Source organism: Typopeltis vanoorti, chromosome 16 (assembly GCF_054136105.1).
Source record: "Typopeltis vanoorti isolate ZY-2024b chromosome 16, IOZ_Tvanoo_1.0, whole genome shotgun sequence".
Lineage (NCBI taxonomy): Eukaryota > Metazoa > Arthropoda > Arachnida > Uropygi > Thelyphonidae > Typopeltis > Typopeltis vanoorti.
The window spans coordinates 82796583-82819125 of NC_143564.1; the positions used below are offsets into that span (position 1 = coordinate 82796583).

Genomic DNA, 22543 nt, shown 5'->3' on the forward strand with positions numbered 1-22543 from the left:
GTTTCTTTCTGATGCACCAATACTACTTCTATCCATCATCATTCCCAAATGTCTAGCATTATAAAAACTTTGGTTCATTTGTGCACATGCATTATGCTCTGCTGAAGTTCTTTTTACATAAGAATGGTTGCATATTAAATTCACTTCCCTTTTGAATGGTTATAATGTAGATTTCATTTCTAGGACAGTAATGAACTGTGGTCTCTACTCTTGTTCTCGTCAAGACCCTAGCACATTTTAGTTTGTTCCTGATGTGAAAGGTTTATCAGAAAAATTGCCCAGGTTTATGCATACTGTGAACCTCTAAGTTGCCTTCCTTACACATCACAAATTAAGAATATTCTTATGCTCCCTGAAAGATCAATGTTTCCTCTGAGTCCACTAAGGAGTATGTAGACTTTGCTATTTACTGTGTTCTTAATTATCTGTGGTGGCACTTATGGGCAGGGATGCACAGTATACAGCCTTTCCCTGTCAAGTCAATCCTGCCTTTCCATCATGTTGCCTGTTTCCACAGAAGGAGCTCTGCTGAATGCAGCAAGCATTCCTATTGCAGAAGGATACCTTTCTAGTTGAAGAAAATGCCATTTAGATCCACTAGGTGGTTGATAACTTTCATCACTTTGTGAAATGCCACCATCTCACTTATTCAGTGGCTGAAGTGACAAATGCTATATTTGGCCTCCAAAGGTGGCATTCTGGTCTCAGTCCTCGCCCTCTTCTTCATGCAGCATGATTGATACCCCTCCCCCTTCAAGGGCATAACGAACATACTTAGAGACCCAGAACCACCATCTCCATTTTGAGGGTACATCAATGAAAATGCTGGTATCACATGCCTCCCACCAGATAGTATAATATAGGTGCAAACCTGTCAGTAACAAGTTGGGAGGCTTCAACTGGCGCATAATCATGCTGCCACATACTCTGTTAGGTTGTGCCTGGAGAGGGAGTCCAAGTAGTGGTATGTGGAAGGCACTGTCTAGGTCATGGAATGGTAATGAGACTGGTTGCTCTCTGTATGGATGTCATGATAATGCATATCGTCATTCTTTCCTTTCATCTGACAATAAACTAAAAATGAAACAGACAAGCAATGATGTCAATGCTGTGATCAAAATAAATTTCTCTTAAACTCATTGAAACAAACCAACCAATGCACAATATTTCAAATGCACCAATCCCCCCCCCCCCCCTCCAAATCACTTAAAACACATCCACTTTACACTTTAAAATATATTCATGGCATAAATCCCAAAATAAATGTCTCTCTCACTTATTTGGCCATTGAAGGTGAAGAGTGGTTGATGTAACTAAATACATCCAACCAGATCTGCTTCTCTTAACAATTGTAGCTACATCAACCTGTCTACTTTCAACCGCCAATTTATACTCTTCCCAATTCATTTGGTTACATGCATGGTACCTGTGCCTTTCTGCAATCTGACATTGCCAAATTTAGTATCCCCTACTTTTGACCTTTTCTGGTTCAAGGTTTCCTTGCCTCACTTGGTAACATTCATCTGCTGCATTTACTGGTCTCTAAACTCTGAAAACTGCTTGGACCTCTTTGCCTTCCTCTCTAGGAAGCTTGACCTGTGACTTCAATCCAGCTATCCAAACACTGAAGTCATTATCATATGTGAACTAAAGGTCTGCAATTTCAACTGGTTCCCTTTCTCCAATGCTACTGATCAAGCTAGATGTGATGTTGAAGTTTTTGCTATAAGCAGTAATACATCTACCTACCAGAATTTCTGATAATCCTCTACACTTTCCCACTTGGTTTACCTTTGGCACTACAAAGGTACCAAGTGGGATGACCTCGAACTAATACTCTATCTTTCCATGGCATGACTGTTGTTTCTGCTCTCTCACCCAGACATCTACACTGAGTCACAGAAATCATTCACATTGGCTGAAGACCTTCATCCTTCATTGTACCCAAAATTCTCATTAATTTTCCAAGACTTGATTTGACAAGAGTTGACAAAAGATCTGTGATGAAAACATTTGAAGAAGAAAAAAAAACAGCCTATTGCAAGTGACTTGCATTAAAAACCCCAGATTCATACCCAGCCTATGCTAAAGCAAGCAATAAATGTAAAATAGCTATCAGTAAATCCAAATTCAACTTAATAAAGGCCAATAGCAGAAACTTGCCTCTTCTCCAAATGGAAGCCATGCCTTTTGGCCCCTCGCAAAAGCCATCGGATACAGCTTTTATTCACCTGTGCTTCCACCTCTCCTCCCCCCCCCCCTTATTCACATGCCACTACTGTTATAGCACCCAAAGATAAAGCTGACCTCCTGACAACACTTCTTTTCCTCTAACTGTTGCATAGATGATGAAGGCAAATCACCTCCTTCCATGCCAATAGCTAAGCACGTCTCTTGTGATCATTCAGCACAAAGACATAAGAAGAATTCTAAATAACCTGGACACTAAAAAGTCTTCTGACCCCAATGGCATCTCTCCTATTCATCAGACTTGCTCCAGAGCTATCACCTGTCCTTCATCATCTCTTCAATTTTCTGTACTCAGCTGAAACCTATCGCATCATATGAAAGTAAGTATATATCCAACCTATTCCAAAAATAGGAGATAAAAGCTTACTTTCCAAATATTGATCAATTGCCATCACCTCTGTCCTCTCCAAACTAATGGCAAAAGTTATCAGTAGTCAACTTCTTCACTATCTTGAAGCTACCGGTATGAATTCTGCCAATCCAGATTCACAGCTAATCTTTTAGCCTACATCATCCACTGCCAAACACATGCTATGGAAAGATTTGGAGATGTGTGCATTTCCAGGGTTTTCGATCATGTTTGGATCGAAAACCCTGGAAATGGAGAGGCCTGTTTTGCAAACTGCCTTTCTTTGGTGTACCTGCCCCTCTATAACTGGATAGCCAGCTTCCTCTGTGGTTGTTCACTTCATGTCATGGTGAATGGCACCCTCTCTGCATACTTTGTCACTAATTCAAGTGTGCCTCAGGGTTCCATTCTATCACCTACCTGCTCTCATACAAATAACTTACTCTCAATCACCTGCAATTCTATCCACAACTTTGCTGACATTAGCACATTCCATTCGTCCTACTCCTTCAACAAACCATGTAGTTCTAAGATATTCCAAGCATCAAAGTCGTCTGCAACCACTGCCTTTAATACTGATCTCCATGCCATTGTTTAGTGGAGCATGGAAAACGTAGTCACCTTCAATCTCACCAAAAAACAGTCCTGTCTTTTCTCTCACAAAAGGAATCTCAGCTTACCTTCCCTAATCCTCAGTAATACACACATTACCAGACAAGATTGGATCTTGTTCTCTCTCTCTCTCTCCTTGTACTGATCAGGTCTCTCCTCCAGCCTATCTTGCCATAAATACATTGCACCAGTGGTTTCCTCAGCCTCTAAAAATCTAGATATTCTTTTCCATTCAAAAAGCTGTTTTACACCCACCCAGCTATTAATCCTATCTTTAACAAACAGCTTGTTAAAGACTACGAGTGAACTTCCTCATAATGTTTACCTCTCTTTATGCTCTCTACATCTTCTTATCCCACACATCTATGGAGTTCCCAAAATTCATAAAGAAAACATCCCTCTTCGCCCAATTATGGAAGGAATTGACTCACCTATGTATAAACTTTCCAAATATCTAGAAAAGTACCTCAAGGGTTTCTCTAATAAATCTTCATCTTTCATCAAAAACACCACAGATTTTGTGTCTCATATAAAATATATTCCCATCAATGAAAATGACATTCTAGCAAGTTTTGACATTATATCTTTATTTACTAATGTTCCTACAGACGAGGTACTTACATGACTAAAGGACAAATTATCCAAAAAAATGTTTACTTTATTAAAACATTGCATTCATTCTGGTTACTTCAGATATCAGGACTCTGTTTACCAACCAAAACAAGGCCTGGCAATGGGCTATCCTTTGTCCCCAGTTCTAGGTAACATCTTCTTTGAAGATTTTGAAACGAAAGCCATATCTTCCTTTTCATTTAAACTAAAAGTTTGGAAACGATATGTTGATGATATTTTTATTATTTGGAATCATGGGCATGCATCTCTGATAGATTTTCTTCATCATCTAAACATCCAACATCCTAATATAAAATTTACTGGTGATCTAGAAAATAATAACTCCTTATGTTTCCTGGATGTCATGCTTACACGATGCTCTGAAAGATTAAAAATCTCTATATACAGAAAACCTACTCATACCAATAGATATCTGCATAATCTTTCTCATCATTTTCCACTACAAAAACTTGGAACTACATCTACCTTAGGGCACAGTGCACGCTCTCTCTTGAATGAATCAGATGAACTACAACAAGAAATAAGTCACCTCGCTCTTATCTTTAAACAAAATTGATACTCTGAAAAAACGATTAAGAAATTTCTCCTGGATCCTCCTAGGCAGTGCACAACAGAAACTATTAATTTTAAAGGTAGCATCTCCATTCCATACATTAGCACAGTCTCTAAAAATTTAAGCTAAAGTCCTTAAAAAATATAATATCAGGATGTTCTTCACCACACTTCCTAAAATCCGTTCTCTAATCAGCTATTCAAAGCCTACTCATCACTACCTAAAATATCCAGGTGTATATAAATTACGGTGCGATTGCAATATCCCTTATTTTGGACAAACTAACAAATCCATTGAACAACGTATAGAAGAGCATAAGAGAGACATCTCTTACAAAAGATCTCATGCAACTGCGTTATCCAGTCGTTCTTTTTTCAGATAATCCTAATGATGATCAACAAAGCCACTCCGTTTGCTGGGATAGATCAGAAAATATTTTTTGCTGTGATGATGAGTTTGAGAGAAAATTTGTAGAATCAAGGGAAATCCTGCTGAACCCTGTCCACTTAAAGAACAATTTGAGTTATAACATCCCAGATAGCCATGCTGCAGTTATTCAATATTGGCGTTCACGTGAGCCTGTTAGAACAACTTGAAAAAATACGTTTTTTATGTATCAATTATGTGTGGCAATTTTTACCTGTAATTTCTAGTTGTTTTAGATACTTCAATGTTTATTACTATTATTTTCCTTTATGAATACCTGAGGAAGGCTGTTATAAGCTGAAACTAGTTGTATTATTCTCATTAAAATCTTTATAAGTTATCTCGGTTTTTTAAGTCATTAAATCTATGTTTTAAAATATATACTTCATGTCTATATAGAAGTAGCTTAACAGTTTTTTTCATATAGTGCATGAAATTTTCTCATAATCAGAAAATAAAGAAGTAATGTTTTAAACAGCTTTTTATTTCTGTTTGGCTCAGAAATGATAAAAAATTATAAATATTTGAATAAAAATTTTTTTTAATTATTTTCTTTCTCTAAATTTTTATTTTAATATCTTTTAGTGACAGAAAATATTTCATAATTTGAATTATAAGTAATATTTGAATGGGTTTTGGGTATGAACTTTTCATTTACTTTGTTTTGCTTACCTAGATTCCTCTTGGTTCCTACCGCAGTACTAGTCCAGCAGATCATTCTTGTAGTGCTCCTACATCTCCTGTATCACATAGCTTGTCTCCTGCCAGTTCTCCAGGTCTTGGTCCTGCTACATCTCTCAGCAAGAGTCCTTTTACTGATACTAATTACTATGTACAACATCAGCAGCAAACTAGTGCTCTACAACATCAGTTAGAACAGTTTAAAATGGTAGTATTTAGAAATTCATTTAGAAAATAATTTATTTTCTAAATGAATTATACATTCCTTCTTTGTTTTAAATCCTGCTCCATGCTCATTCTTTTTCTTTTCATATAAATTCTGCTTTGCTATTTTTTTTAAATTGTTATTTCTAACTTTTAGACATTATAATAGACATATCTTTATTATTTATTTATTTTTTTTAAACTTAACATTTCATATTAGCATAATATATTCCAAATATAAAAATTTTCAAAAGTTTCCTTATGAAGTGAACTCATTATATTCAAAAAATGAATACCAAAGGGATTAAATAATTTATTTTTAATTTGATCTAAAATAACCAAATACTACTTAAGTGGTGATTATTAGGTATGATGTTGATTTCGTGGAAGACAATACTGGTAGTAGCATTGGATCAAAATATTAACTAAATTCAGTGTTTTTCTACATCATGTGAATAGCATCAGGGATTAGAGTGATACTGTTGTCTTAAATAAAGCAAAATATAATCTGGTACTTATACAGTTATGGTATCTATTTGTTGAAAATATACTTAATGTTATGATTGGTCTATCCTTTTTTGCATATCTGTTTGTCGGCCTAGGTTTTTCTGGCTTGATCAGATTTGCACTGTTTATAGCTCTGCTTTTCTGTTTGTTAGAAATCTTCCATTACTTCCACATACTGATCAGGTTCTGCTGGGACAGCAGCAGTAATGGCATATAAAGTTTTGGCAGATTGCAGAAACTATTTGCTATGGTTAAGAAATGTTAGTCATTGAGGTGGCTGATTCAGTGAATATTATCTGACTCTTGAATCTGTTTTTGTGTATTAAGTTTTTAATTTGCTAGTGAGCAGTCCTTTAGCCAATTATTAGCCAGTCAGGTATGGTAAACCATGTAAGTTTACTGCATGGTTTATCATAACCATTTGGCTTTATTTATTAAAAATATGTACTTCCCTTTAAACAGTAATAAAATATCCTGATTTCCTATATCAGGATGTCTTGCAACTGCATGAAATCCAGAGAATGGGAATAGCTGATCTCTTAAGAGAATAGATAAAGGATACTATTTTCTAAAAGGTATTGAAGATATAGTGTTGACTCTAATTTGAACTTTTTCTAACAATTTCCATGTTTGTTATTTTCATATGGCAATACTGTTGTCCTGGTTTTATGGGAAGGAGTTGTTTATCATCATCATCAAATTCCTGACATGTACCCTCAAGGGGTGTACAGGATATTATGATAGTACTACGTTAAAGGCTTACATCATTACTTATTTCCTATTAACAATTTTCCTCCAAATCAATCTGTTATCTGTCAAGACTCCAACATTATCAGATCTTATATTTCAGTCTTCTAAGGCACTTTTTTACTGTATCAATCCACCTATATCTTGGTCTTCCTATGGGTCTTTTCCAGCCAACCTGGCGGAGAACACTTGTTTTTGCTAATCTTTCCTCTTCTTGAATTCTGTTCAAGTGACCATACCACATGAGATTAGCTCTGCTAACACATTCCTGGATGCTAACAATGTCAAGTTCTTTCCTAATATTCTCATTTTTACTATGATATTGCCATTGATGCCATCTGTTCATGCCGCTGATCTTTCTCAGGACTCTCACATCTGTGGGATGGGAGAGTCCTGAGAAAGATCAGGGGTATTTGGGCAAGTGTTTTAATAATAAAACACTTGCCCAAAGACCTAGAAAAATCTTTCTAGTCTTTGGGCAAGTGTTTTATTTCTAAACCAGATCTCAGATTCATAGGTTAAAATAGGTTTGAACACTGCCTTGTATAGCTAATTTAGTGTATACAATCAGCAAAGCTGGTATCCTACCATACCAGCTTTGTTGATTATGTTGTCTATTTCTATACTTAATTTACCAGCCTTGCCTAAGTAGCTGAATGTTTTACTTGTTCTATAGGTTCTCCATTCATAATGCACTTGATGTTTTCAATGTTTCTGCCTATTTTCATTGTTTTTTTTCTTGTTATTGCTGAATTTCATACCAAATTTATTACAACAATTATTCAATTTAATTAGTGAATTTTGCAGACTTGTACTAGATTTATTTAGAAGTATAACATCATATGTGTAAAGTATAGAGCTGAGATTAACATCTTCAATTTTGATATCAGCTTTATCACCACTTTCCTTCATAATGAATAACAGAGCAGATAATGTACATCTTTGTCTGACACCAGATTTAACATTAAACCATCTTCCTATACTTTCTTTAGTTCTAATTGCTGACTTACAACTCAAATAAAGACTAAGTATTGCTTGATATAATGCTCCATTGACACCATATAACTGTAATGTTTTGAATAGCTTTTCTCTTGGCACCTTGTCACATTCCTTTTGCAGGCCTACAAGACTTTTATATTCTTACAGTTCTCAAGTATTTGTTGTAAAGTGAAAATCTACTGACAGCCTCTATCTTTCTATCGATAGATTTTCATATATCTATAAATTTCCTTTTAGTAACATATATGTTTGCTCCTCTCTTTTCCATCTATCAGTTAAACTTCATAATTTGCATATCTCCAGTCTGTAGGGGGGAGTACTCCATAAACTAGCTACACTTTGGTCACTTGTCTCTGAATTCTTTCTTCTACTTCCACATCCAAAGAAATCAAATCTGGGTAGTAGTACATACATGATTACATCACATGTTTATACAGAAGGAAAATCACTTTCTTATCTCTGCTTGTCAGTGTGATTCTTTGAGATATTTTGCAATATATCTTCTACATTTCAACTCTCTTTCTATGATTACCCCTAAATCCCTATCCTCTCAAGTTTCTTGCTGCTCATTGCACAGACTAGTTTTTTCATCTTGAAGTGCATAACTTTACATGTTTTTACATTGAATTGGCAGCCATTATTCTTTGCTCAAGCTACCAGTCTGGTTAGAAATTCCTGAACGATTTCTACGTCACTTTTGCAATATATCCTCTGCATATATAATATATAATAATAACTCTTGCGCTCATCAGGAGCAATAGGAGAGGTCATATTTATCTATAGGAGTTGCCAACAGGTGTACTACCTTTTTATTGAATTACTCTGGATTTAGAGAAAGCTGTTGGAAGTTTATTTTGCACTTGGTTAGACTATAATAAATTTAGTTTAATCCTTTAACCAAGTGTAAGCAAACAAAGCTTGCACCTAAAAATATCTTCAGGACTGAGGTAAGGTGGTACATCCCCTGGCAACTTGAAGCAGAGGTGGGCCAAGTTCTCATCACTCTTTGTCTCAGTATCTCCCATAAACTAAATTTATTATAGTCTAACCAAGTGCAAAATAAACTTCCATCAGCTTTCTCTAAATCCAGAGTAATTTAATAATAAGGTGGTACACCGGTTGGCAACTCGTATAGATAAATATGACCTCTCCATTGCTTCTGCCTTAGTATCACCACTATGGATCTGCCTCCCACTGATGAGACCTCAATAAAGGTCAAACCGGTCTGGGTAGTGGCCCTTCCCTTAATGCATAGCAGTATACATATTCGCAAGGAGATGTGCTTTGCGTTATTGGAGTGATGAGAGCTTGTTCCACCTTTGCTCCGAGTTTCCAGGACATATACCACCTTACCTCAGTCCTGGGGATATTTTCAGGCACAAACTTTGTTTGCTTACACTTGGTTAAAGGATTAAACTAAATTTATCATAATAACTACATATGTTTCAGCAATGCTAAATTACCATCTTCAGGGATCACAAAACAATGATATGTGCATGAAGGTACTCACAATAAGCAAATGAGGCTGAAGAACGGCAACAGAAGTCAGTCCTAGAATCCTATATGACATCCCATAGTGGGCTAAATTGGGTTCTCTTGGCTGTTGGGCTAACAATCTTAAAATGTATGTTGTCCAAATTTGGGGTAGTATAATGCACCCAAATTTGTTGAGGTTTGGAAAAATTTTTCAGAGCTAAAACACTTTTGTACTTGTACTTGCTGCAGTGTAATAAAGTGGCTTTCTTCTGGCATGTTGTGTGGTGGGTATCCAAAGTATGGTCAGCAAGTCCTAAGTTGCTGTATTGATGCAACCAGATGTAGTCTTTGTGCTTGGATATCCTGATATTGGCTGTCCTACTTGTTTGGCCATAGTAGGACAGTTTGGTATACTCCAGGTCGGTCTAGGGGAAGTGGCGTCTTTGGTGGAGCCGATAAGAGATGCCAATTTCTTATGTGGTTTGTAACTAGTTGTGAGGTCATATTTCCTTAGGATTTTTTGTTAATTTTTCAGGTGTATCCTGGATATATGGAATGGTGATAGATTTAGGGTTAATATCTGCTTTGAAGGAGGAGGAGGAGGGTGTGGTTACTTGGTTTTAATATTTTTGGGGATTGTAGCCATTGGCCAAGAAGGTGTTAAAGATATGGTCAAGTTCAATAGCTAGGGCATTGTTAACTGAATCAATCAATTTTTCCCTGTTATATAGGGTTTTTACATATATATTTGGCTTGGATGAAGTGTAAGCTATCTTTTAGTGGGACATTGATGAATAAGGAGGAGACATCAAAACTGACCATTATGCCATTGTGTTGGAGTGTGAGGTTTTCTATACTGACTTTAAAGTGGGCTGAGTTTTTTTGTGCGTGAGGGTGTGTTACCATTATATTGTGTTAGCACTTTGCCTAAATGTTTGTCTAATTTGTATGTGGGGGAATTAATGCCATTCACAATGAGATATAATGGTACATTTTGCTTATGGATTTTTGGTAGTACATATATCCAGGAGGAGGTCTAGAGTTTAAAGGTTTAAAGTCTGCTTGTCACCTCCTCAGGCAAAAAACCTTGTTAAGGAGCCTATGGAGTGTTCTGATTTGTGTGCTGGTGGAATCATATTCTCTATGAGATAGATAGAACAGTCTAAAAGTAAAGAGTAATATGTGTAATCTGATTGGTTTAGACAGTGACATTTCCATTATCTGCTTTAGTAATTATTATTTTTTTGTTGCTTTTCATTTCTTGCAGAGCTTCAAATTCTTTTTTTTTTGATAGTTGCTTTTTGGTAATAATAATTGTATGATGATACACAGCCATGAGTCCCCTTTATGGGGAGGTACGGCACCATCTCAGTCCCCCCAAATTTTATCCGGGCTCCGGAACCGGCATAACTGATGAATCAGATCTATGGCTGGGTCAGTATTCCTGACTGTGATCCATGTGTGTTCACTGGACCGGTTTGCCTGCTTGCAGGATGAAAAACACCAGATAAACTGGTGGAAAAAACCCTGCTGTCCATGCCCAAGATCTGCTAACTTGGCTATGACTGAGGAAGATCCTTAAGCTCCTTGCATCATCGATGGGAATCGAGCCTAGGACACTCCTTACCCAGGCATATGGTTGCGAAGCGCATAGCCACTAGGCTAACCACGCAGACTGCTTTTTGGTGGTTTGGCTTGTGTGAGAACACTGGCCACAGTTGGCAATATGGCAAAGGAGCTTCAGCTTCTTTTTTTGATAGGTTGCGTTTTGGTTGTTTGGCTGGTGCGAGAACACTGGCCACATCCAGTCTGATGTTGTTGGCAATATGGTTGGGAGGCTCCAAATATCTCATTCTACTTGTATCATTATTCCTTCTGCAGGAATCTTTTTAGGTGCTATTCCAAAATTGTGGCACATGCGAGTGTGCCAATTGCTTCAGACTTCAGGGTAAGGGATGATAGGTTTATTACCATGTTAGGAGGTAGTTTAGATTTGGAATCTGATGAGTGCATGCACATATCATTGTTTTGTGATCCCTGAGGATGGTGTTGGATTCTGAATAAAGAGAAATTTAAATTATTAATATTCTCTTCAGAATCCAACATAATCCACCATGGCAAAGGCTACATTTGTAAATACTATTTAATGTAAATCAGTTGTTTATAATTTAATATTCATATAACTACCTTTAATTTTATCTAATATTTAATTATTTAATCAAGAATGTATGTATTAATAGTAGAAAAACTCTGTGATAAAATATTATTAAGCTATTTTATTTATTACTATGTTAATATTATAAGAATTTATATTTGATAAATTAACTACATATTATTTGAAATGTAAATATTCCTTATTTATTCCTGTTTGTAAAGTTTAACGTTATGTAATAGCTCAATTTTATTATAATTTGTTTTGTTGTCATGGAAACGTATGTAAGTGAACGAGCACGTTTTTGGAACAGAATGTGGGGAGAAAGCTGAAAGTTTACTGAAATGGAATTAGTTAAAGAGATCACGAGAAGAATTTAGGCGGGAAAAACAGATATATAAGCGACGAACGCTGGAATTATTTTTTATTAGGAGATTAGAGCATTACAGATTTATTAGAGAGAGAAGGATTGGCATTAGGTTAGAATCGGGCATTCGGCAATCACAGTGCGATAATAGCAAGTCGGCAAGACACTCAAGCAACTAAATAAAGTCTACAAGTTGAGAAGCAGTTAGCTAATAAGTTTCTGAATAACAAATAAAGCAACGGAAGATAGCTGAGTGACTGCTGAATGACTAGCGATATTTTAGTTGAGATTTATTTTCAGGTCCGACCTTTCAAGGACACACTGAAATGTGAAGCATAGTAAGAAGTAACTAGAGAATAAATAGAGGCAACAAGGTTATGTTTAATGATAGCGGTGTTTAGAATTATAGTGCCCTAAAGAATTATCTGAATGCCGGAGGAATGAACATCTGTACATATAAAACCCCAAGTTAAAGAATTATTGTGTATTGCCCTAATTCAAGAGTGATCAGTAGTGCTTCAAACAAGAACATCTGATTATATGTATTGTGCCCGTAAATTAATTCAGTTAATGCTAGAAGATTTATTTTAATGAGTGCTGTTTATTGTTAAAAGTGTTTACAGTTATAAAAAGTGTTTGTGTTTATGTTGATGAAGGAAGAAGATTAACGGTAAGATTATTCCAACTTTAATATTTCTGTTCAGAGAAGTGTGTGAGTTTCAACTTAGAATTCCCTGATTTTAATAGTAACTATTGCAGAGAATTAAAAGAAGAGTAAAATTTAAAGTGTCTGTTTATGAAGAGGTATTACTGCAATTTTTTATTGTATTTGGAACTTAAGGAACTATGAAAAGTGATATAGAGATAACAGATTTATCTTGCCAGAGTTTGATTGTACTTATCGGAGAAGCTGAAGTGATTGTGATATCTTAATTACTGATTTGAAGTTAAGTGTAAAATTTATGATTTTAAAATTAAATGTTTGTTTTTGTTAATCAAAAGTTGAATTTTGCCTGAATCTCTTTTACTGCACCATTCATAAAATATTCGAACCAAAGCGGGAAACTTAAGTAAGTTAAATATATTTGGCCAGTATATATAATAACATCATATAAAAGAGGATAGTTGTGAGTTGGTTTTTCTTCAATTCTTGAACTAATTCAGATATAGAGTAGCGCAGTCTATAAATATAAATTTTCTCTATATTGAATTAGAAATCAACTAGCAACTTATAATTTTGTTTAAGAACATCATAGTGACTAACATGTCGGATCCAAAGTATAAATTAAGAAGTAGGATCCAACAAAAGGTTTATTACCATGTTAGGAGGTAGTTGAGATTTGGAATCTGATGAGTGCATGCACATATCATTGTTTTGTGATCCCTGAGGATGGCAACGTAACGTTGCTGAAATATAGGTAGTTATTAATTAAAGTTTTTATAAATAATAATCTAGTTTATGTTGTCATTTCCTAAAAAATTAGAAGCTATGTCTAACCAATGTATAAACTTGTCTACATGAATTTAAAGCATTTAAAATTATTCAGAATTTATGCATGCTTTTTTTTTTTAATTCAGAATATAAAAATCCTACATAAACTGAAATTTCTGTTCTGTTTGAACCTGTTCATTATCAGCTGAAGCAAATTATTTATTATTGTTATTTTTATTTGTTTTTCAGATGACAGAAAACAGTGTAGTATGTACAAATAGTAACAGTATGGCGCACAATAATACTGCAATGTTTTTGGCAACAATGGACAGTGGAGGTGGTTGTGGACCACCAGATGATTTGGGGTTAGGGAGGGGTGGACTTCATTATACAGATCCTCTCCCACCAGGATTAAGCAGTAGTCAGGATGTAGATAGTGCTGCCATATATTATTCCATCCCATCTTTAGCATCTGATCCTCACTTACAGTCCCCTACTCTTTACTCAAAGTCGACAGTAATTTCCTCAAGTCACCAGACAACACCACAGACCCCTCAGACACCAACTAGTATTCCAGACATTATTCTCACAGGTAAGTTACTTTTTTTTTAATTTCATACTTGTAATAAATTATGTGAATCTTTCCCCCCCCCCCACATCCTCGCCTTTCTTTAATTTTATTTTTACTTTTTTATTTATTCTGTTTTCTGTACAGTTAGTATAAACTAGTAATGTATAGTAATTGTTCAGATGAAGGGAGGAAGTTAAAGTAGAAATGTCAAAGACCTTTTTGAGTTGGTAGGCTATTCTTTTTACATATCATCTTCTGCCATGCTGCTGAATTATGGCATTGACATCAAACAAATGTGGGGATAGAGATCCAGGGCAGCATCTTTGTTATTTGGACCAACCAAACACCCAGTTCATAGAACACCCAGTTCTATGAACTGGGTGTTTGGTTGGGATATATCATAAATAGGCCAATTTTTTAATATTCTATTTCCGACTTGTTCAAATGACCTCTTTAAAATTTACACTACAAGATTTGGATATATTTTATATTTTTGATATTACTCCAGAAGCTTTTTAAAGATTTGTGAAATAACTTTATGGTTTCAAAAATAATTAAGGAAATTCTTCATTATCAGATTTTAGTTTTTTTTAAAACAATTATGGAATCTTCTGAATAGTATAAACTAGTGTATTAAGTTACATTTTGATAAAATTGATTTTAAATATGAGAAGTGTTGCTACAGCCCTATTGAATTATCTGCTAGTGAAACAACATTCATCACCTTCATGACTTATTTTTCACGGTATTAACAACACCACACACACTTTTATCACAAAGATGTTTTATTAACGCTTATATTTCGCTGATTTTCAACTCGGCATCATTAGAGCACAACACACTTGTAAACGCGACAGTGAGTGAGTAAAACAATATAATTGTAAAAGACAAAGATCTAAAGTCCTATTTTTTGGGCGCCCTCTAACGGAAAAAAAAAAAAAAAAAAACAACCAGCAGCTATCCAGGAGATTTTCTTAGGATAACCATCTCCCAAATTTTTGGCAAATTAATGCAACCATATTTGTTAAGGTTGGGAGAATTCTTCAAAGCCATTGCTGACTCAAAAAATAATCTTTCAGATCTATAACGACTCCTAAATAGCAAATTCGTTTTCCTCCATCTAATCGTGTGTGAAGGAGTGCCCAAAGTGTGGTCTGCCAGTCCCAACTTGCCATAGTAATAGTAGCGAATGTATCTTTCATGTTCTTCAAGGCAGATGTTCACTGATCTTCCTCTTTGCCCATAATAGGACAAGTCACAGTCACGGGGCACTTCATGCACTCCTGGGTGTGCTAAAGGGTGAAGTTTATCCTTAGGCGAGCGGATCAGAGTTGCCAGCTTGACATGAGGTTTGAAAGTGGTGCGAAGGCCATGTTTCAGCAATACTTGGGCTATCTTTTCCGATGTACCTCTGATATAGGGAATAGAAATGGTCATGTTGTATTCTTGTGTATTAGGGGAGTGGAGAGTAATGGGCCTATGTAGTATTTTATCTATTTTGTAGAGATTGTAGCTGTTGGCTAAGAACATATGGCACAGGTATTGGAGTTCAGTGGTCGGAGTGTATCGTTAGAACAAATGACTCTGGCTCTGTGTGTAAGTGTTTTTAAAATGCCTTACTGTTGGACTGGATGATGATGTGATTGTTTATGTAGGTATCTTCCTGTGTGTGTAGGCTTTCTGTAAATAGAAAAAGATAGTGATCCATCTGAAAGGCGGGTGACTAATGTGTCAAGAAATGGTAAACAGTTATTTGATTCGTTTTCTACTGTGAAGTGAATTTTGGGGTGTTGGCTGTTTAGGTAGTTGACAAAAGCATCCAAAGTGTCTTGTCCATGGGGGCCAGATGGCAAACACATCATCTACATAGTGTAACCACACTTGTGGCTTGTATGTAGCTGTGGTAAGTACTTTGTTTTCAAATGTTCCATGTAAAAATTTGCTAACGGGGGAGAGAGAGAGAGAGAGAGAGGGGGGGAACCCATAGCAGTTTACCATTAATCTGTTTGTAGAATTTTCCTCCCCATGTAAAGTAACCTGCATTCATGGTAAATTGAAATAATTCAAAAATATCTGGGGGAAATTTAGACTTGATTAAATCAAGAGTGTCTATAAGTGGTACATTGGTAAATAAGGAGGTGACATCGAAACTAACCATTATGTCTGAATCTTTTAGGATTAGGTTTTTAACTAGTGTTTTGAAATGGATTGAATTTTTTACAAAAGTAGAGGAGGTTTTTTTTTTTTTCCCGTTAGAGGGTGCCCTCAAAAAATAGGACTTTAGATCTTTTGTCTTTTACAATTATTTTGTTTCACTCACTCACTGTCGCATTTACAAGTGTTTTGTGCTCTGATGATGCTGAGTTGAAAATCAGCGAAATATAAGCGTTAATAAAACATCTTTGTGATAAAAGTGTGTGTGGTGTTGTTAATACTGTTAAAAATAAGTCATGAATAACCATCAACACCTAAGCTTATCTGTTAGAACATTCATCACCAAATAAACCTAATGAAACTTAATGGGTACTAACTGATTAATCATCATGGCTGGCTTTAATTATCTGAACATTGATAGCAGTGAAATCTCATGGGGAGAATGAAGCTGTTGGATGGCAACTTACTTAACAGCATGTGACAGAAGAATCTTGTAAAAGACATGACTCTTCTGGCTCCTCCAGTCGATCACAGTGATTATGCTGTACTGACCCAGGAAGTGACTAAGTATATGGATATTCTATTTAGAATAGTTTATATGCTGATTTTCAGAATGAAATTATGAGCAACTGTGGAGAATACTAGGTTTGATTCGATGGTATCAGATGCCAGTGCATGGGAAGTATTTGAGATATACATCAATGTGCAATATATGTATCCCTAGAGTTAAAAGAACTCTAGGGAAAGGGTGGGAGTGAAATGGATGTAGAATCATATTAAGCAAGAGGTTCTTATGAAAAGATAATGTGGATGGTTTGCTGTGCACACGAGGATGATATCAGTTATGAAAATTATAAGGAGCAGGCCAGAAAAGTCACAGCTATTGTACGGTTAGCTAAGCTTGAGTATGAGAAAAAGCTGATTCTACAAGCTAAAGACAACCAAAAAGAATTCTGTTGTTATGTTGCAAATAAATGAAAAATGGATGTGAAAGAGTAATTCTTCTGAATGCAGGTAGCACATGCAGGATAGATTGTGCATCTATTGAGTGCCAGTTTTGTTAAAAACTACCAATCTGGTATATAGAACATTGAGCTCAAAGCTACCTCTACACTGGAGTTAAGGAACTCAAATATATGAGAAGGAGATACTAGAACAGTTTCACAAACTGAATAAGAATTGTGCAATAGAGACTAATGAGATATTAGCATGGGTGCTAAAAGAGTGTTCAGCTAAAGCCACTGTTCTTTTGACTAGGCTATATACTTTGAGTCTCACAAGTAGTCTCACTAAGCTATATACTTTGAGTTCCACTGGAGTAGAGAGAGAGAGAATGAATCATAATTCTGTTATTATTTTATCACAACAGCTGTTCCAGTTATTTTAAAAATTCTGTCAGCTACACCATTTATGTTATATCTCTGTAAAGAGAGATTGTTTTTACACCAAGTGCTAAGTAAATACACAAGAGTTCAATCTGATTGGTTCAATAACTTTTAACTCTCTTTTAGAATCTGGAAAATGATTGACTTGAGGTCCCATAAAAATATATATACATTTCATACAACTAAAACACTAGATACATTGTAAATAAAATTAAATTAATACAAAACTAATTGGATCCAAGGCCTTTTAAAATAAGTCTATACTTTAGATATTTCCTTTATCTTTAAAGGATAAAATCATTCACTCTGTGACTCATTCTATTACTGGTTTGTTTGACATGTGCTTAATCATGTCTACTAGACTGAACATTTTGTTTTCACAACAATTTCCTATAAACAATAAATGTTCATTAGAGTCAGTTTTTTTACGACCTTTTCTGAAAATATATAATTTTCTATTCACCCGTTGACAGTGTTAACTTTTCCAGTTAAAGAATTTACCTTGCTATGATTCCTTTTCAGACTCTTGATATGGGGTCTGTAGAATGTGCCCTATGAAGATAGATTGAAGGGTGTGGGTTGCAGAAGTTAGTTGATAGGAGAAAAACAGGGGATATATATGATAGAAGCATTTAAGTTACTTAGAGTTTTATAGGATTGATGCAGGGGAAATGTTTCTGCACTTGGTGGGGGGGGGGGTGGAGAACAAGAGGTCATCCCTGGAAGTTGAGTAAAAGTGTGATTAGTAGGGATGTGAGGAATAGATTTTTCACGTGGAGAGTTGTGAGTAGAATAGGTTGCCAGAGTCTGTTGTGAGCACTTTGTTAATGGGTTCAAGGAGAGGTATGATAGTTTGAGTCTCCTATACTGTGTCTTCAGACTCCATAAAGGTGTCCATGCCTCTTCTCACAGTTACAAACCTCAAAAGTTGGATGTCATTTCACACTAGGAGCAAGAAGCCATCATTTCATTAATGATGAGAATGAACTAACTAAAGAACTCCAGTTTGTGAAAAACGATTTTCTATAAAACAGCTAATTTAACAAATTATCTCAAGAATTCTTAACTAACATGCCATTCAAGGTACTTCGATGATGAGAAAGTCAAAAGTTTTATTATCTTCCCTATATTAGTTCTATTTCTATTAAACCTGTAAAAATCCTTAGAGAATATAAAATCAATTAGTATTCATTCCTTTTATCAGGATAAGATTATTAATCTGATCCATGAAACCTCGACATTGTTCCCTAAATTTACTGAACTATGGTGTGACTGCAGGACACCATACTCTGAACACAGAGAGAGAAAAGTCTGTTGAATGAAGCATTGAAGAACATTGCAGAAATATAAAATACCGAAGAAGTGAGGCCTGAGCTCTTTCATCACATGTACACCTTGACAGAGAGGGATATCAAATCTTATGAAATGTGTCACTGACACACCATTGTTATAATATAACCAAGAGAAGAATTTGGGAATTTCTAGAAATGTCATTGGATTAAAATCACCTGAATATATATTTTAGTATCAACTTGTCAGAATATTTCCTAGTTATAGCTAGCCAAATTCATAACCATTGAACATTTATCAGGTATGCACTGCATGTCTAGACATAATTTAAAATAATCAGAACTCTGTATTATGGTTGTCATCATATTTTACTGTTTCTGCATCTTTTACTCTTTTTTTGTCTGTTAGTCTTTCTTTGTCTGTTTATCTAGGTACTTTCTACCTAGAAGTGTTATGCAAGTAAGACAAAATGTTGTGTTTTAATTAAAGTAATTATTTATTTTGCTATTTCAGTTTACTGTCTTATAAACTGTCATATAATATTTACACATACACTGCTTGGAAAGAAGTCAGTGAACACCATAATGTGAGGAACAAATTGCAGCCATGGCAGCAATCCTACCTGCCATACTTACGATAGTGAACAATGGGAATTTTGAACCATTCTTCTTATAGGTATGTAATGAGGTCCTGGACATTACGTGGCATATGTCCTTGATCTCACCTGATGCTCCAGTTCATCTTACAGATTTTTCACCTGGACAGAGATGTGCCGACATCATATTCCTCCAATTTATACTGGTACAAACATGAAACATGTGACTGGTTACATCACACTGCCATCTCTAAAATTCATAGTTGGGTTATGCAGTCTGGTAAAAGATGTTCACCGGGCATATGCTACACCTGCACCCATTCATCTTCTCGGTAGAGGTTGTATCATGATTCATCACTCCATAATACAACTTTCCAAGCTTTTACAGCCCATCCTGTATTACCCAAACCAACTACATGTTGCAGTCCTACCCTGGAAACCCATGTTGTAAGCTTGGTTCTGAATGTTTTTGTGCAGATTCATGTGAAGTCTATGTCCAGACTTCATACATTCAGCATGTCAGCTGACGCAGGGCAGTTTTTATATATTATCCTTCGTAGCACCCTACGGTCATGTTCGGTGAGCATGGTCAGTTGTCTACTAAGGGTAGCACATGCAGTTGACTCCCTCGCTTCCATCTTAGTATGGTCCTTGTCCTTGGTCCAATTTGTCAAGAATTTGTTGAACTGGCAGGCTTGCAACATGACATTCTATCACAATGCCTCTTTCAAACTCCGTCAGTTCCCTTCTCGCAGCCATTTCACCTGTACAGAAGTGTGCCAACTTGGATGCATCATATTCCTCCAATTTATACTGGTTACATGACAAGATGCACCTTTCCCATGGGGTGTCCATGACTTCTTTCCAAGTAGTATACATGCATGTATTTATGTATTGAGTACAGGAAAACCTCGCTTAACGCGAATAATTAATTCATCAATTAATGCGCACTAATGAAAATCGCGTTAAGCCAATACAATAGGAATAATTACAATTCATCCATCAGTTAGCATAAATATGAAAAAAAAAATATATATAAGTTATATTAGAGGATAAAAATCATCAAAGTTAATAAAAATCAATTGAATAAATTATTTAATGTATAAACATTTGATCGGGCTACTTGTTAAAAAAAAAAATTAAAGATGTTTGAATAGTGCTCGACTTTTTCATCTTGTCATGCAATTTGAGATAGCTGATGATTGCTTTATCAAGATTTCAGTGGACTTTGAAGCTTCGTTTTCCATATCAGGAGCAGCATCAAACAAAATTTCCTTAGCATGCTCAATGTGATTGAAAACTAGCCCAAGTTCTATTGCAGTTAGCTTCTTAGTTGTAACATTCTCTTCTTGTTCACACTCCTTATCTTCTTCTTCTTCATATGCACGCTGTTCTTCTAGTTGAAGATCATTCTCGCTTTACTGTTCTGAATGGGAATCAAGCAAGTTTCTTACATCTTCATTATCCAGAGGTTCCATATCAGGGGTTGAATATGATAAAGCCTTAGAAGTATCTAAATTAAAGCAAAATGAAGGAACAGTGAGCAAGAGAACAGAGTTTGTACATGCACTTGTGATGATAGTTTTGGGTCAACTTCCGAGTGTTGCTGACCACTGCCCACAACACCGCCACTGCCCACTGGCTGCTGTATTGACAAGTGCAGCTGCTTGATTGGTGACAGAATTTCTTGTAACGTAAAAAAATTGTATTAAATTAATCACTTGCTTAAAGCTGGAAATGGTATCATTTCACTCAATCACGCTAACTGATTATCAGGCATATCTAATTTGCATTAAGCGAGGTTTTCTTGTACCTTGCTTAATTAGGACCAAAAACAATGGGGACCAGCTTAATTTGTTTATTTCAATAAAGTTATCAAAATGTTGCAATTATAATTAGTCTGTATTATATATGATGTTCTAATAAAGAATATGTAAAAAGAAAAAACCTTTCATGAGCTTTACTTTTTCTAGCAAATATGTTATTGTAAAAAAATTTTGAAAAATTAAAAAAAATCGAAATGAAATATTTTTGGAAACAGATCAAAAATGAAATATAATTAATACAGAAAGATAAATAAATAAATGCACATAACAAAATTTAAATGGAAAAGCATTTTCTTTTGCAGCCTGTTCTAAAGCAGAACATAACCTTAACTCAGAACAGTGCTGCACTTTTAGGAGACTGGTGGATGCCATTCTCTGTAAGGAAATTCTGAGGTCATTTTCACAGTTGCTTGGAGATCAGAATTGTTCTGTTTATTTTTGGATGGAGAAAGGGAACTTTCCTGCTCTTCTGATGATTGTGTGCAGTAAATAGTGAAACATTTTTGGATGCCTGATATGAAAGAGAGAGATTCTTGACATTCTGAAGGTGAAAAGGAGTAAGTCACATTTGTCTCAAAGAAAAATTGATTTTCTCCTTTTCAGTTTTGGCATCTCATTCACAATAAGCACACACATATGGCCTCAGTTTGAGAAACAATTCCTAAGCAATCCTTTAATGCTCTCATGATCAGGATCATATGAAAATAATAATGATTCTAGTTTGTTGTCTTCATCAACAGTTTCCTTCTGATTTTGCATCATGAATTCTTTTGTGGTGTCTCTATACACATTTTCTGAAGAAAATTCTTCTTGAGTGTTGGAAGTTTCTTATTCAGAAGTCTTTGGAATGAGACTGAACAAACTCCTTCACTTCTTCCAATGTTACCTGAAGGCTAAGATTTGCTTCAAGCTTGCCACTTTTTCAGGTTCTTTTTGATGTTGTCCAGTGAGTTTGAATTCCTTTAAAAGTGGGCACAATTTTGGGTCACAAATTTTTTGATGCTGCTTACAATGATTTCTGACATCCTCTCATATTTTTGCCAGTGATATCTGTAACTTTTCTGATGTTGATATTTTTAGAATTTTTTAATGTTGACTTGCCTTTTTCATCATTTGCCATGAAACATTGCTTTAACAGCTATGGTAATTCATCTTCAAGTTGCAATGAAATGTTGAAAGACTGCTGTTTGAATGAAACAGGGTGGTGATCAGAGACAAAAAAAAAAAAAAAATCGATTTTATGAATCCTGAGGAATGCTCAGTTTAATCTGTGAGCTGATGCATTATCTCTAAATAGGAGAGCCTTCTTTGTTAGGTTCTTAGTCTAAAGATAT

General features: G+C 35.4%; 1 protein-coding gene across 5 annotated transcripts in view; it reads left to right on the plus strand.

Moving 5' to 3' along the window:
* LOC150098167 (CREB-regulated transcription coactivator 1-like) overlaps nt 1-22543 on the plus strand; it is a 526148-nt gene that overhangs the window by 391530 nt on the left and 112075 nt on the right. For all 5 annotated transcript variants that reach the window (XM_090405999.1, XM_090406001.1, XM_090406000.1 and 2 more), the window contains 2 exons: nt 5500-5712; nt 13638-13980. In XM_090405999.1, coding sequence (XP_090262125.1) covers nt 5500-5712; nt 13638-13980 — 556 coding nt within the window. The remainder of the gene's footprint in view (nt 1-5499; nt 5713-13637; nt 13981-22543) is intronic.